Source organism: Engystomops pustulosus, chromosome 2 (assembly GCF_040894005.1).
Source record: "Engystomops pustulosus chromosome 2, aEngPut4.maternal, whole genome shotgun sequence".
Lineage (NCBI taxonomy): Eukaryota > Metazoa > Chordata > Amphibia > Anura > Leptodactylidae > Engystomops > Engystomops pustulosus.
Window position 1 is genome coordinate 65339379 of NC_092412.1, and position 16306 is coordinate 65355684.

Sequence of the window (16306 nt, forward strand, 5' to 3'; positions counted from 1 at the left end):
CTAGGAATTGTTGTTTGGTATGTTGGAATACATAGAGTGCTATGAATCATCACTGACTGCATGGTAACAGAGAGTGTAGAGATATACCCAACAGGGATTGGTAACTCTAGCCATCAATTTATTTATACTTTACCAAGAGGAATAACACTCTAGCCATCAATTTATTTATACTTTACCCAGAGGAAGAACACAAAAAAGTGCTAAGATTTTCAGGAAAAGTTAGTTTTCCTCCTAAAACCTTAATGACAGGAAAAACACCAGATGTAACATTTGCTTACCTGTTGTGGAAGCAATTGTTCAAAGTTGTATATACCACGTAATATGTCCTTTTTTTGTTGTTTGGCTAAAAAAAGGTATACCAGAAGTTGTATATGCCCATTATGTATTACGTGTTGTGATGCCAGCCTACATGGACAAACCATACATATTTGAAGGCTCATTTTGCTAAATAGAAAATTATTATAATTTAAGGAGTTAAAAATATCCTGATTTATGTCTGACAAGTCTAGGAGCTGGTACCACACATGTCAAATGTGTTGAAAATATAGACCTGTGCGTAAGGGGAAACTTTATTTATAAAGCAACCCAAGCAATCAGGGGGAGATTGGGGGGCTTGCTGATGTAATAATATGTGTAAATGGCAGAGCAGGTAGCAATAATTTCTTGTGCTGCCATAGTAAAGATATACAGTAAATCTGGGTTCCCTAGACATCACTTTTTTGGGGGTCACTGAAAAAATACCAAATCCACCTCTGCCTACTATATGTGAGTAAAGACTGCTGAAGGACATGTACATTCCTATGTGGGTAGTACTGCCTCATATATTCATAGAATATGAAAAGGTTATTGACAGGGAGGTCAGACCTTAGTTATTTGGCCTGTGAGTGGAATAACTGGTTTCATCTCAAGTATATTAATATGAATAGGAAAGCGTATGTTCCATGCAAGGTTGGATGGTCAGTCCTTCTTAACTTGGCATTACCCAGGCTTGCAGCATGTGACCACTATGGTTGGCTTTACCTGCTCAATTCTACCAGGCACCATGGCTTCCTCTAACCAACTTTATTTTTAGGAATACCTTAACAAATACACATGAAAAGAGACTAGCAAAATACCATTTTACCTCTAGTATGCATTCTTTAGTCTTTGTAGAAGAGATGTGTTACCCCTGGCTCTGCTGGCACCTAGGCACTGTTGTACAAATAAAGAACAATGTACGGCTGAATTCCTTTCCTGTTAATCAATAATCCTTTGTGTTCACAAATTGGTAACATTGGTTAGGTAAACAAGGGGTTACTGCATCATGGTTTCGACATTTCCTATTCTTTTCCTATTATCTTGTGTAATATTGGCAATGAATTTACAACATCATTCTTATTTAGTTTCTCCAAATCGCATTTCACAGACATGTATGTGATTTCTATAGTGAAATATGGTTCACTGAGCATGACAGGGGCTATGCTGTGCAGTGCTGACATAATGCTGTACATTATAGATTCAAGCTCCAAAACTGCAGAATAGACCTCATTTATATATAAAACATCACTTTTATGTCATGTGTTTTAAAATATGAATTATCAAACGTGTAAATGCTAGACAACCAGCTGGACCACCATTTCAGCTGCAGACAAATATTGTCTCTGTGGATGATGGAAAAACATGTTATACCAGCTATAGGAAATTATTAAAACCAGGCCCCATTTGGGAGTCAACCTTGTTTTTGGTGTAGTCAGTTGTCAGGTGTTGGTCCAATGAGGTCTACTTGATACAAATCCAGTCCCCGTGTTTCATCCACACCTGAGGTTGGAATCAATAGGCTTCAAGGTTAAATTGATAACCCTGATCCACAAAGCTCTTTATAACCCTGCACCCCCTACCTCTCCTCTTTCATCTCACTCTAAGAGTGCATACATACATGTGCTGGAGGGGAGGAGGAGGTGGCCCCTCCTCCCTCCATAGAGTGTGGCGCACGGCCACACACGCGGAAAGATATAGCATGCTCAATCTTTTTGCGGTGTGCGGGCCGGATCCCTGCCATGCTGCTATTGCCGTCTATGGGGACGTACATGCGGCCGCAGATTTGCGGCCCGCATTAATCCCTGCAGACAGCCATGTGAATGAACCCTAAAGTCCAACCCGTGCTCTTCGATCAGCCTGTGATCTTAGATTATTTTCTTTCTGAATTTGACCCTCCCTATTACGTCTCCAGGATTTCTCCAGAGTTGTACCAATTCTCTGGAATACCCTACTTTGATCAGACTAATACCCAACCCCCAGAGCTTCAAACATGCTCTTAAAACCCCTTTATTTAGACAGGCCTATCACACTCGCTAACTGCATGAAACTTTAACTCTTTATTAACCAATTCCGGGTACTCGCCCGGTCTGTTATCCGGAAAATGCTTCTCTGCAATCTCATGGACTTTATATATAAGATGGTGGCTGATGGCTGGTTCAACAAGCAGAATTTATTTATTTTTATTAAATTATTTTCATCCCATTCCCTTATAAAAAAAAATAAAGTTGGCTGGACCATTATACAAGCTCTTATACCTCTTTTGTCACCCCCTCATCCTCATCCTCACTCCTATTGTTTCACATGACTGTTGATACTCTGTTTGATATGTCTTATTTTATTTGTATATGTTCCCTGCAATCTGTAAACGGAACCTGATGGCGCTATTTTAATAAAGAATATTATTATTAAGTTTTACAAGGAGTTAGCGGGGGAAGGGGAGAATGGGTACATGTAAGTTAAGACCCAACTGTGAAGGTATACCTATGTTAAGGTGTGCTTGCTGATGACTGGTAGCGATAATAGGACCACCATCTATCCCTATTACACCCTGTATATACAGTGGGTACGGAAAGTTTTCAAACACCTATCAATTTTTCACTCTTTGTTTCATTGCAGCCAATTGGCCAAGGGGCCATACAAATAATAAAGACCTATAAGGTGACCCAAACACACATGAATAAAAGAGAAAGGACTACAAAAGTAAAATAAAATCATAAGTGGCACAAAAAGTGAAGGGGGAAAAAAAAACCCCCAAGGAATGAATGAGGATCTATTGTTTACTGGTTCTTATAAACGGTAGGTATATAGAATTAATTTTAAAAAATGTTTCCCTCCCTCTTCACTTTTTTGGGTCACTTTATGATTTTTATTTTTTTATTCATTTGTATTTGGGTCACCTTATAGGTTTTGGGTATTCCTGAGGCCCCTTCTCATTTTCCATTTTGTGCACACGTGGGGTGTTTGGGTTTACACATATAACATTATTAGGGAGTAGTAAGTATCTCTCATGGCGTAAGTATATATATATATTTTATATTTTGACACTTTGGATTTTCATGGGTCCACCCCATCACTCTCTATGCACTAATTATGTTTTTTGGTATATTATTTGTATTTTAACTACAGTATATACTAATTCTATAGAATGCTGATTTACTCTACTTACCATTCTTTCTGGATCTTCATCAGATTCCATCTGATTTATGGGACTATCCCCCATACAATTACAATTATATAATTATTTGATCGTATTGAATGTTTTCATGTCTTGCTTGCCATCCTGATTTTTGTCCATCTTTCTGGCCTCTTGCACATTTGTTTCTTGTGTTTCTTGTGCATTTTTTTCATTTGATGGTTTAATCCTTAGCCTGTATATTTTCTTACATTCACATCAGTGAGTGGCCAGGAGGGGGAGTACAGGACAGGCAGGTGTATCATATGTAGTGGTGACTTTGGTTGACATTTTTAAAAGTTTTTATCTTGTTTTGTCTTGTGTCATTGTATTAAATAAAGAGTGTCATATTTTTGGATCTCTTTGCATGCTTCTGTTTTTCTTGTATTATAATGTGAATTTGGCATGTTGTGGTCTGTATATCCTTACTTGGGGCAGTGCTGGTCCTTTTTCATGCGGTGGACATGTGTCACATTCTAGGACAGCAGTGTTATTGAGCAATGCACCTGCTGACGTCATGCAGGTAGGTGCAGGCTGCGTTCCATCGCGTTCAAGCCATTGACTGCTCTCGGCCAATGAGGAGTGCGGTGGGAGGCGCCTGAGTAACTTTCTCCTGGATGAGGAATGTGGAGGAGACAAGTGCTGTCACATAGGCTGCGCTGTCCGCCGGTGCTGCCTCCATAGGATACTACTGCGATCCACGCGTGTCATGTCCACAGGACACTATTAACCCTCGCCGCCCCGCTGTCACTGTCCAGGATGGAGGACCTGGCGGGGAGATGGACTCTCTTATTTCTCCTGTGCCTTGTGCTGGGTTGTGTCACTGCTCAGAACGGTAAGAGGGGCATTAGTTGCACATGTGTGCTCTGTGTGAATGGTCACATAGTAATGAGCTTCTTGACCTGCTGGGAGAACTGTCACGCAGGGGCAGAGGTCACTGGGTGCCAGGCTGTGAATGGGTGCTGCAGTCTGATGCCTTTGAACTTGCTCCGGGAGCAGTGGAACCTGTTCTCTCCTCTGAGGCTTTTGATGCGATTGTTTTCGCAATTTGCTCATTCTGACTGACTGGCCAGGCATTGTGGAGAGCAGTTTCGGGAAGGTGTGTCTTAAAGGTGCAGGCTGAGGCGATGACATATGACATATAGCAAGGGTTAATAATAGATCAAAGTATAGTGGGTGAGATGTGCCGCTTACTACTTTCTATATTATAGTACAACTGCTGGACTGTTATCTCTCCTGCCAATGACAGAATCTTACTTCATAAAGTTTAGCATCTTCAGTGTCAGCGCTGTGCGGGCATGCTGTGATCTGTAGTACCACACCACTAACCCCCTCTATGTGTACAGATGTCAAAGGTCAGGTATCCCTAAGGTTATGTTTACATGGGACAGACTAAAATCCCTGACAGAGATCTATTTGGGGTTGTTCCATCCTGCAACAAATCTGCTGTGTGTGAATAATCTTCTGGATAACTGGTTGGTGATATTCTGATTATGATCTAGTGAGGTGGAGATTTACTATTTCTCTGTCTGTCTATGTCATATCTAGCGATCTATATTTCATTTCTATCTGTCCCTAGATACCAATAATATACATGAGCTCAGCAGTGCAGCTACCACACACTGCCCATATGTAATAGGCACAACTTGTCATTTTCTTATTTCCCCAGTATTTAAGTGGGTGCAATTTTTTTTACTGAAAAGGTGGACCCTACTGTCCTTCTGCAATACAGTAAAGATGATTTACTGTGGATATTGATACAAATGTTATTGTTTGGCTTTAGTATGATATGTAAAATTTAGAGGGAATTTGGCACAAGTTCACTAAATTCTATGCATTGTTAAGCAGACTAAAATATTTTGACACTGATGTTACCCATTATTTTATGGTCCATGTTTGAGGGCACTGGCTGTGGACACTGTGGATATTGAAGAGTTAAAGTTGGTAAAGCTCTTCATATAAGATGCTTTGTAGAGCTGTTATTCAAGAAAGGCCAGCACTACAATTTAACACATTCACTTCCTTCATTCCTTAGTAGAGGGCAAACTGTAGTAACCTATTGGTAAACAGCTTCCTGCCAGGCATTGGCACCATTCATCTGGGCATCATTTAGATGGGTTAAACAGTGGACATTATTTTGTTTAAGTACTGCACCAGTGGTGATGGTCACCATTTGGAGCAAGAAGGATTGTTTAATGACGATTGGCACTGATGCTTATCCATCAAATTATAATGCTGGAGCATTTTTTTCATAACTTTTCATTGTGCTGTTACTACTCTTGAATATTATTGAATAAATTAACGTATGTGTTACCATTTCCCTTAGCTGTGGGGTGGATCCAGTGTGGCAGCATTGATAGGACCTCTTTAACTTTCCATTATGAGAAGTGATGCACGACTTTGGATCCCCACCAATACCCAGGAGAAAGAGACAAAAGTCAAGTGAATTGGCCTGTGTAGCAATGCCCTTACATTGGGTGGTAGAGCACTGGCACAGTGACAGGGGAATTTGTAAAGGAGCCTCCCTGCTTGACTAGCATTGTGGTCTTTCATTCTGAGGATCAGTCTCACTATTCATATGCAATCATCCCATATGAAGGAAAAACTATTTTACTTTAAGTTGCTAAGATGCCATCATTTTCCGATTTGACACCCACCAATCACTAGAACAAGGGGTCTGCAGAATTTGTCATAAGTAAATGATTCTTCAAACCCTCTGTCAGGCTTTGCAGCTATAACTTGCTGATACAATTGTCTCAATATATTTTGGAAGATAATAATACAGTTAAGTGTTCTCTGGGAGGGTATGTGTAAAGTTTATTGGAGGGTGTTAATATTATGTTACAATGTGATTTTATACTGATTTGGATTACAAGTTTTTTTTTGGAGAAGGAATCAGTAATTGATATGGTAGCACACACTGTATACAACACAAACTAAAAGCAGTGAAATTGATGAAACTATGCGAGGAGAACTTGTTATTAACTGTGTTGGATCAACATTAACCAGAGTTTAGGAATTAATATTGCCGAATAGAAAAAATAACAGTTCCTCCATTCAAGGGCAGACAGGACACTGCAGAATAGTCCATTATTGTTTTCAGCATGGTACAATATTGTGAGCCTAGCCACCTTAATAGCCTTAGGTATAAAACAGCTCCCTGTCTATCATATAAACAAGGTATTACATGCGTAATATAATAGTGACGTGTTACAATAGTCTGTGGTAGTTATATACTTTAAACCTTGTTGTGGAGCATTTGAGTAGATTGTAAAGATTGTGGCCACTAGATTTTAGGTATTGATGGTGTTCTTACTCTACCTGCATTATTTATTCAGTGTTTTGTTGGAATTGGGGTATCTTTACACCTTGCATACTATGTTTGAATTTGCTGAGTAAGGCCCCTTCTCCACTGGCGTTTTTCACGCGCGAGTTCTGCGCGTGCATTTGACGCTCAGAACTCGCATTGCACTCTGTCCCATTGTATTCAATGGGTCTTTCTCCATTAGCGTGGTTTTTAACGCGCGTGCTTGCGTTCGTTTGCACGCGCGTCAAAATCGCAGCATGCTCTATTTTTGCAGGTCACGCGCGTTTTTCACGCCCCATTCAAGTCTATGGAGATGCATCAAGAACGCAATGTGCAATGCGTTTTAAACGTAAGGGTTGCTAGGTGACCAGAATAACATTATTTCCCCTGCTCGCGATCGAGCATTTAATTAAAAAAACACAATGAAGAACAGTGAAGAATAGAATAAAATCATTGTACACAGTGAACACAGTGACCACAGGATCATTTAAGATAAAAACACAGTGCAGAACACAGTGCAGAATAGATTACAGATGTTCGGCACATCTGCTTACTTGTCGGGAGATACGCGCGGAACGGTGCGAACAAAATAGCATGTGAAGAACAATATATATGTGTGAAGAATACATTGCAGATGTATGGAAACATCTGCAATGTGTTCTTTACACACATATATATTGTTCTTCACATGCTATTTTGTTCGCGCCGTTCCGCGCGTATCTCCCGACAAGTAAGCAGATGTGCCGAACATCTGTAATCTATTCTGCACTGTGTTCTGCACTGTGTTTTTATCTTAAATGATCCTGTGTTCACTGTGTTCACTGTGTACAATGTTTTTATTCTATTCTTCACTGTTCTTCACATCTGCTAAATTGTCGGGAGATAATATACGCGCGGAACAGTGAAGAATAGATCGCCGATGTTTGCAAATTATCAGAAGACATTATTTTTCAATTAAATAACACATTTTAATCCCAAACCATGGTCCCTTTGAAATATGCTCGAGTCTCCCATTGAATCGCGCGTCAAAAATGCGCCGAAAACGCAAAAAAACCGCAAATTACTCCAAGGAAAAATGCAACAAAAACGCAGCAAAAACGTCAGTTTTTCACGCATTGCACACGCACGTGAAACGCAACGCTAGTGTGCAAGAGGCCTAACTTTTCTACCTAGTAAATCCACAGTGTAATACAGCACAGTTGTTGTGTACTGAATTTATGACAATCCTATTCAAACACCTTTTTGATGCAGAATTTTGATCCGCAAATCATAAATGAAATGTCACTTATTGCTGCAGATCATGGTGTAGAAATCAATGTCTGCAATGAAAAAGTTGACTTACCTTCCCCTGCCAAAGCAAAATTGTGGCACTATAAGCATCCGTACGGTGGGGACCTGGGTTCAAGTCCCAGGGTCAACATCTGCAAAGAATTTGTATGTTCTCTCCGTGTTTGAGTGGGTTTCCTCAGAGTCCTCCTGTTGCCTCCCACACTCCAAAACATACTGTTAGGTTAATTAGATTGTGAGCCCTATTGGGGACAGGGACCGGTTTGGCAAGGAATTATTATAAACCAGCCAATTTCAGGTGGATTATGATGCTTGCAGAAAGACTCCAACACTTGTGAAGGCCCTCCAAGACAACCGGATTCTCTACCCCAATAATGATATTGCTGTACCAGAATGTTTTCTATGACCTTGGAACATACTCTACCTTCTGGAAGATGAGACTTAAGAGCAGAGGATTGAAAGTGTGCTCAAACATTTTCGGTTAGCAGGAGGTGCGTGTCGTAATGCACAGAAACATATTTATCACAGGTGTGCTGGCCATTGTTTTTGTGATTAGCCCATGTCCCTCATGTTCCTATGGAAAAGACATTGATAGGTAAGTATGTTTGGTTTAGTTTACTACCACATAGTGGTAGTGATTTCCTTTAATAGAAACTGGGGAAAACCTGTTTCACAATAACAATACAATACAATAACAATGAGAACTATTTGATTTCATAAATGGATATAAGGCAAACAGCGTAACTCTTGAAAGGAAATTGCAAGGACAAGTAGTGCAGCCAAGAGGATCCTATGCAAATCCTCTGGATGACATTATACCTGGAGTATATGCTGCAATGTTTGACTTTATGATAAGCGGGTCCTGGGATCACTGCAGGCTTCTGCTTTGTTCTGATGTGCATGGCAAATCAATGGTGGGAAACCTGATATATTCAATAAAAGAAAGACTTTGATCCCTTTGGAAAGTGCTAAATCACATTTGCACTGAAGCATTGGAATAAAGGGCTCTTTGGTAACAGTAGCCTCTACAGTGATCTCCCACACGTTTCTTTATCATGGGCATAGGAACATAACAGAACCTATGTTATACAATCAGATCACATGGAGGAGGAAATATACAGCACTTTGATCTACGTTGTTTAATACTAGATTCTTGTATTTTTATATACAGGCAGTTTGTTCTTAAGTTGAATTTGTATGTAAGTCGGAACTGTATATTTTATCATTGTAATCCCAGCCAGAACTTTTTTGGTCTCTGTGACAATTGGATTTTAAAAATGTTGGGTTGTCATAAGAATCAATATTAACACTAAAGCTTCATTACAGACACCTGTGATAACTGTTTTAACTGTTTATTGTAGCCTAGGACTAAAGTACAATAAATTACCAATATCCAGAGGTCCGTTTGTAACTAGGGGTCATATGTAAGTCGAATGTTCTTAAGTAGGGGACCGCCTGTACAAGATTTAAGAGTCAGAGGAACATATCTGAGAAGATCTAGAAGTACCAGGGTAGAGGATGTCTTTAGTTAGGTGCCACTACACTACTTTTAAAGTCACACCTTTAGAAATAAACTGAGTCACAGTTTGTTTATTGCTACTATGAGGTTACTCACTAGTTACCCAGAAGAAGTGGGAGTAGCTCCTATATCCTACGTTGTATTATTATAAGTGTTTTTGTTATGCTTATAATTAACACTGTTGGAAAATATCTATTGACATAGAGCCGGGTAATCACTGTAATTTCTTTTAAATATTTTATGATTTTGTTTTTGCTCTTGAACTTGGGCTGCGTAGCCCAGCAGTTGACTAAGCCTCCACATGCTGCAGATCGACAGGCTACATGGCCCTCTCTCTTATTAAGTCTATGGGGCTCATTTACTAAGGGACCGAACGCCGCACTTTCATCGGGTATCCCGAATATTTTTGGCGAATTGAGTTTGGCGCACGCGATCAAATTTTGGCGCACCAGTGCAGGCTTGCACACGACAGAAATTGGGGGCGGGCCGTCGGAATACTCGGCGGATTCGGACAAACCGCGGAATTTAAAAAAGGATTTGTGTCGCAAAATCAAGCACTCACATGCACCAGGAAGAAGCAGGTGAATTCCGGCGGACCTCGGCGCAGCAGCCATACATGCAGGAACTCGGACGCACAATGTTAGTGAATTGCGCCGGACCCGAATCCTCGTTGGACAATGCACCACGGGATTGCGATGGAACCGGGTAAGTAAATCTGACCCAATATGCCCACAACCAGGGGCTGCTCTTGGGTTGCAAACAACCCGCTTGTCGTCCTTTATGCGCAGTTCATGTGTCATCAGACCTTACACACCGATGACCACAATAAAGACTACCTGTGTCAGTACGACCTATTCTGAGTTTTGCTGCATGGAGTCTGTCACAATCCCATTAGTCCATTGGCATTCTTCTTTTCTGGAAAACAATTACAATAGCATTAGAAACTGGATTATTGGTTCATACAATGGACAAAGAGTTGCAAAGTGACGTTAAGGCCTTGTTCATACAGGGTAAGGATTTAGATGCAGATCGTACACCTAAAACCCCATTAGATTCATTAACATTCCTCAACCAACCCTAGTAAATGTGGTATTTTTGAGTAGAAAAAATCTGAGAGTCAAAAAAACAAATACAAAGTTCTGACAGTAGCTGTAGACACAAAACAGTTTAATTTATAGGAAATGTAAGAAAATCACTCCATGTTTTTGAACCAACTTGGAACAACTTTTTGTGCTTATTTATGAAATTGTAATTGATAAAATTGTATCAAACATTGATTGTAAATTGATAAAAATTGCTATATTTCCTGCATATTATTCCTGCATGTATTTCCCAATCATAGCTCATCAAATATGGGCATTAAGACTGGCGTTTTAAACCCCCCCCCCCCCTCACCAGTGCCCATATATACAAAGAGGCTCCAGACTCTTAGTAGATCGGGTGCAAACTCAGCCAATTCAGACTGGTCTAAACAGGTCTAACTATAATTTTCTGCTATAGTCTTTGCTGGTTTTCCTAAATAAATTCAGTTTGTGCCCCTGCTCTGACACAACCAAAATAGCATGAGGGTTGGAGAAAACTGTCGGGAGGGGGAGATTTATGTGCCTTCTCCACAAGAAAACTGGCAGAGAAGGCATAGTGAACCTCCCCGCTGCATTTGAATTGGGTCGAGAAACACAAGATGATTTTGGGCAAGCAACATATGTTTTAATGCATCTCTGTTGAAGAGAAGCTCCTACCCAGTGTGCATCTGAATTGCATTTAGAAACACATTTCAAGCAGTTTGTGAACATAGCATCACATGGCAAGAGGGTCCTGTACGGTGATGATGTACAATGTGAGCAGCCAAGAGGTGGAGAACATCTTCTCTTGTGTCAGGATTAAACACAATTTGTTAACTGTGAATAAAGCAGCCACACGTCACCTCTTAAAGCCACAGTCCGTTGAATAGTCTTTCCATAACAGGTGCAGTGAACTGTAAATTTAGAAATCGGATTCTGATATAGGGGATCCTGGCACGGAGAGGAAGTGGGAGGCTGTAATGTGTATTAGAGGCTGTAAATTATGGCATTTCTGGCACCTTAAACAGCAACTGAGCTGGCACACTTTAAAAGAGTAAGTAACAAAACGCCTGTAAGACCTCACATAACCTCAGCAATACATTGTAGAACCCTGACAGCACAGGAATCAAAGTATCACAATTAACAGATGACTCGTATTAGTTCCATAGATGCTATTTAAGGCATGAATGTAAATCTACAATGTGAAATAAGTATAGCTTCATACACAGCACTACCCAGATTTGTGCTTCTAAGAATAGTTCATATCCCGGGCTGCTGCCACAGTTGTCTGGAAATATCTAAAGACTGATTATAGCATATAGGTCAGGAAATGGGAGGAATTCACTATTGTAGGTGAGCTGGCAGGGATCAGAGAGTTCACATGGACTTTGTTTTTCAGCAACTTGTTTAGTGGAGATTTTATAACTTTTATACTTTGTTTACTTCAATAAATGGAAAAACAGAACGTTCAGACATATTGGTCCAATTTTATTTGCACCAGTTTTCTGACTTGTTTTCTGCTTGCACATGTATCTGTAAAGTGTCTGCGCCAGTTTTGTATTGTGGCTGCTCTGTGTCCAACAAGACAGAATAAATGTGCACCTAAAGGGGTGTGTTAGTGCCGATACACATGATAGTAATGATAGTACACATGATGATCAGCCATTTGCCGACAGTTTTTTTGAATGTAAGATACACAGCTGCATTTACCATTTGACTTATCCATTGATACGTAGATCATGTTCTAGTTGGAATTGTTTTTTACAGATCACTCATAGCCAGATTTTCTATAACCTCTGCAAGGTTGTACCTGGCATAGTTTTCAATTCTCGGGAGCAAATTACTAAGAGGTTGTTCTGCGTGGGGTGCACAAGTCATTGAACTGAAGCCAGTAACTCCCCCTCAATGAGTAGTATGAGTATTGTAGAAACTCTTGGTTTAGAATTATTGGAAACCGATTATTGTTTAAATGATTTATATGTACTATGTATATTTTTCATTATTCCCCTTAGCTCGCACAACCTGCCTTTGTAGCTCCCTGTTCTTATTTAACACATAATTTTTAGTATAAATAATGATAATGTGATTAAAATCGAGTAACTTTATATTTGTAGCTGTCTTATTCTTCATACACTTCCATTGTCAATGTTCCCACCCACACATAACTGCTTTCTGGTTACAGCAAAGCCTTCTGATTATGATCATTTATAGTATATAGTATGCAATGGGTGAGTTTATTATGTATTGTTTGAAAATGCAAATTCCTCATACTCACCTCCAGGCTCTAAGCAGAAGATGCAAATCTGTATTTTCTATTAAAAAAAGGTCAGCACTCATGAGTAAGCCTGTTTTACATTGAAACAGTTTTTAAATTAAGTATTAAGACCAGCATTGTGACATTTATCAAGTTTCGGTGCAGTAGCGCCCGCAGCTTATGTTTTGTTTGTGAAGTGCTCTTCAATTGGGTTGATATACTCACATTACTCAAAGTGCTGTTCTAAGTATTCATAAATTAAGTTAATCGACATATAAAAACATTAAATGTTGCTATAAACAATGAAAGTCACTGTGTAGCCGTAGCTATATTCTACAATACAACGTGAGTAAGTTTGTTCTCCAACAATAAAAATATCATACATCAACAATAATAGCATTACTACTGATTCTGGAGGGCAACTAGGTTTCTCTTTACTTAGTCCATCTGAGAATCGAAATTGTAAGGGGTGTAGGACCACCGGAAAGTTATCCATTGCTTTATATTCTGATTCCCATAAGCAACTTCAATAATTGATTGTAAAGTCTGCAGCCACAGTGACTACCATCAACAGTACTTTATAGTAAGGTCTACATGTTGCTGGGAAACAATAAGTTGTTCAGTTTGTTGTGAATTGAGATCACCGCGTCCAAACACATAAATTACACATTATATTATTATATGTGGGGTATTTATATACTTGGATTTGCAAATGTAATATCTCTGGATTTTCTTCTCAACAATTCATGCTGAATCCAGCTGGCCATATACTTTCATAAGTCATTGACTGACAGCTGTTCCTAATGAACTCCCATCTACAGTCATGTGTGATAAAATGTAGCAGTGATTTACCTTCTTACCAATCCAATAAAGGATTGGTCATGTTAAATTTCAGGATGTCCTATCTTTTCTTTCCCTGACAAATGTTGGCTAAATATTTCTTACACGGATGGTTTGCAGATGTTTCCAAAATTAAGGTATTTGGCTGCTATTATGTCTTATGTTCATGGTCATAGAAACTTTCCTGGGGCTACAAAATGTTGTTGGCTTATTGTAGCTTGGTCTATGATTCCATGATTTCCTTTGGCATTCTAAGAGTCTTCATTGGTGGTGACATATCTCATGCATTAAATTCTGTAATGGATGTTTATATATATTCAGGGGTGAACCTGAACTTTCTGCCACCTAAGGCAAGCTACAAAATGGCGCCCCTCCAGCGCACACAGAAGTAATATATGAGGTTACTTTTTTTTTAGTATGCAGGTGCCCCATGCAGTGTCTCACACCCATGCAGACATCTGGTGTGAAGGGACACTGTTTTTAAGTGATAAGTTCTGCTTTGTAGCAGGTGACAGCTCCCCTAATGCTGTCTCCATCTTGCTACAGATGGTGCTGCCTGAGGTAAGAGGCTCAACTTCCCTCATGGCTGGTACACCCCTGTATGTTTTGCCCAGTATCTTGAATAATGACCAATACATTTCCTTAGAAATAGATAATTACATTAGAGATAGCATGCCAGTGTGTATTGTACAGAAGCCTTTTCTACTGGGGTGCACCATATGTTGAGGTTTAGTTTACTGTTCCAAAATAAAGATCTGCGCTGCGTCTGAGTCTGGTAAAATATGGACAGCATCTCTTGCTGGGTCTATGTGTTCAAGTTTTTTTCTGGAAACTTACCTCTGTTGATGTAGCTAACAGCAACCAGAATCTTAGCATAGCATTAAAATTTAGAGTTTATTATGAGAGCAACAAAAGTTAATGCAGCATATGTATAAAGATTTTTTTAAATTTGGTTTTTTAAGACAGTTAGGACATACCCAATATACAGTGACATGGTCATAGCTTTAGATATGCTTCTAATACAGTCTATTTCAGAGCAGTTATGGTTCATGCTATCTGAGGTGTCACATAGCATTATAGAAAAAACATAACCAGTATACATCAAACATAGTGGTCAAAAAGTGCAACTTACCACTGGTCATCATGATGGGCTAGGGATCTTAAACACCAGCCACATCAATTAAGAAAACATTGATTCCTACACCATGGATCCTCCTACAGTTCCCATGTTGAAGTGACTTTATAATGGTGTACGGCTCTATGACAGGCTCTACACTGGACTTTTATAATAGCTTATATTAAATTGTAGTTCCTCTTCTAAAAATGAAGGAATCATCCGTGTGATATATGACTATGAGCTGGAAGAATTGTTGTATGTATAACATTCATATATAAGTCGCAATGCATCCAAAGAATGTGTTATCTTCAAAAGATGAAGGTTTATTGTAACAATTTGGGAATCTGATGAATGACCAGACAGGCGAAGATGATAAGGTTTTCAACCAGCTATATGATATCCACTGTCTGTAGACTTTCAAAGTCACCCCAAGGGGGGCCCCTTCACTCAAAAGCCACTTTGTAGTAGTGACACATTCTGCATCCTCTTGTCTATTTTTACCCTCCCAGCCACAATGGATCCCTAGCTGAGCATCTTCACCCTCCCCCTGTCTGTATGTGAATCATTGGTCTTTTATGAAGTCAGAACACGGCTTGGTTTAAGATGCTTCTTACGCCCTGTGAGGTTCACAATGTAAAGTAACATGTTTATTAGGGCCTGGATTTGCTTCAAGGAAGCAATTGATTTCAAATGACTTTAGAGGCAAAACATAGACCTCCTGGAAGACTATTCAAAGAAGCGGTAATCCATTCACTGGAGTTCCTTAACCCTTAACCATCAATCTACTTCTTTTGTATAGTAGAAAGACTTTGTTACATGGTGAGTGGAATAAGCTTGTTTGTCCCAACTGTGAAAGCAAAGTCAATACTATCTGGGGAACGAGGTTAACCAGCAGAAAACTGAATTTTGGGCCAGTGACCAGTGTCAAAAAGGTCTTTCATTTGGGAGAACATTTGATTTATATCTTTATGCAACTAATCTTCTTGGTGCACCAGGGAGAGGGCCAGGCTCTTAGTGTACCTGTTCTTTGCCTTCTACACCTTCTTTTAAGGTTGTATTTCAGCCAATGGGGAAAATTTACTTACCTGGTCCTGGCGCAATCCCCGATTCACGAAGCTTGTGCGCCCGAGTTCCTGCATCCGTTGCTTCCCCGCTGAGGTCCGCCGGAGTTCACCTTCTTCCTGGTGCTTGTAAGTGCATGTCTTGTGACACAATTCGAAATGCTAAATCCCGTGCGTAGTCTGAATCTGTCGGGTTGTCCGACGCCCCCCCCCCCCATTTGTCGCATACAAGCCGGCGCCGATGCGCCGAAATCAGATCTCGTGCGCCAAAATCCCCTGTTAAATGCGGAGCAAAACGGAAATCCTCGGGAAACCCGATGGAAATGCGCCATGCGGACCCTTAGTAAATGAGCCCCATTCTGAAGAGAAGTGCTGCTGGGTGACACTGGAT

At 39.9% G+C, this 16306-nt stretch overlaps 1 protein-coding gene across 1 annotated transcript in view; it reads left to right on the forward strand.

Moving 5' to 3' along the window:
- Positions 1 to 4171: 4171 nt before the first annotated feature.
- The window catches only part of ERBB3 (erb-b2 receptor tyrosine kinase 3), a 59827-nt gene continuing 47692 nt past the window's right edge, over positions 4172 to 16306 (forward strand). The window contains exon 1 of the mRNA XM_072135063.1: positions 4172 to 4304. Within this exon, the coding sequence (XP_071991164.1) occupies positions 4229 to 4304 (76 nt within the window). The 5' untranslated portion in view covers positions 4172 to 4228. The remainder of the gene's footprint in view (positions 4305 to 16306) is intronic.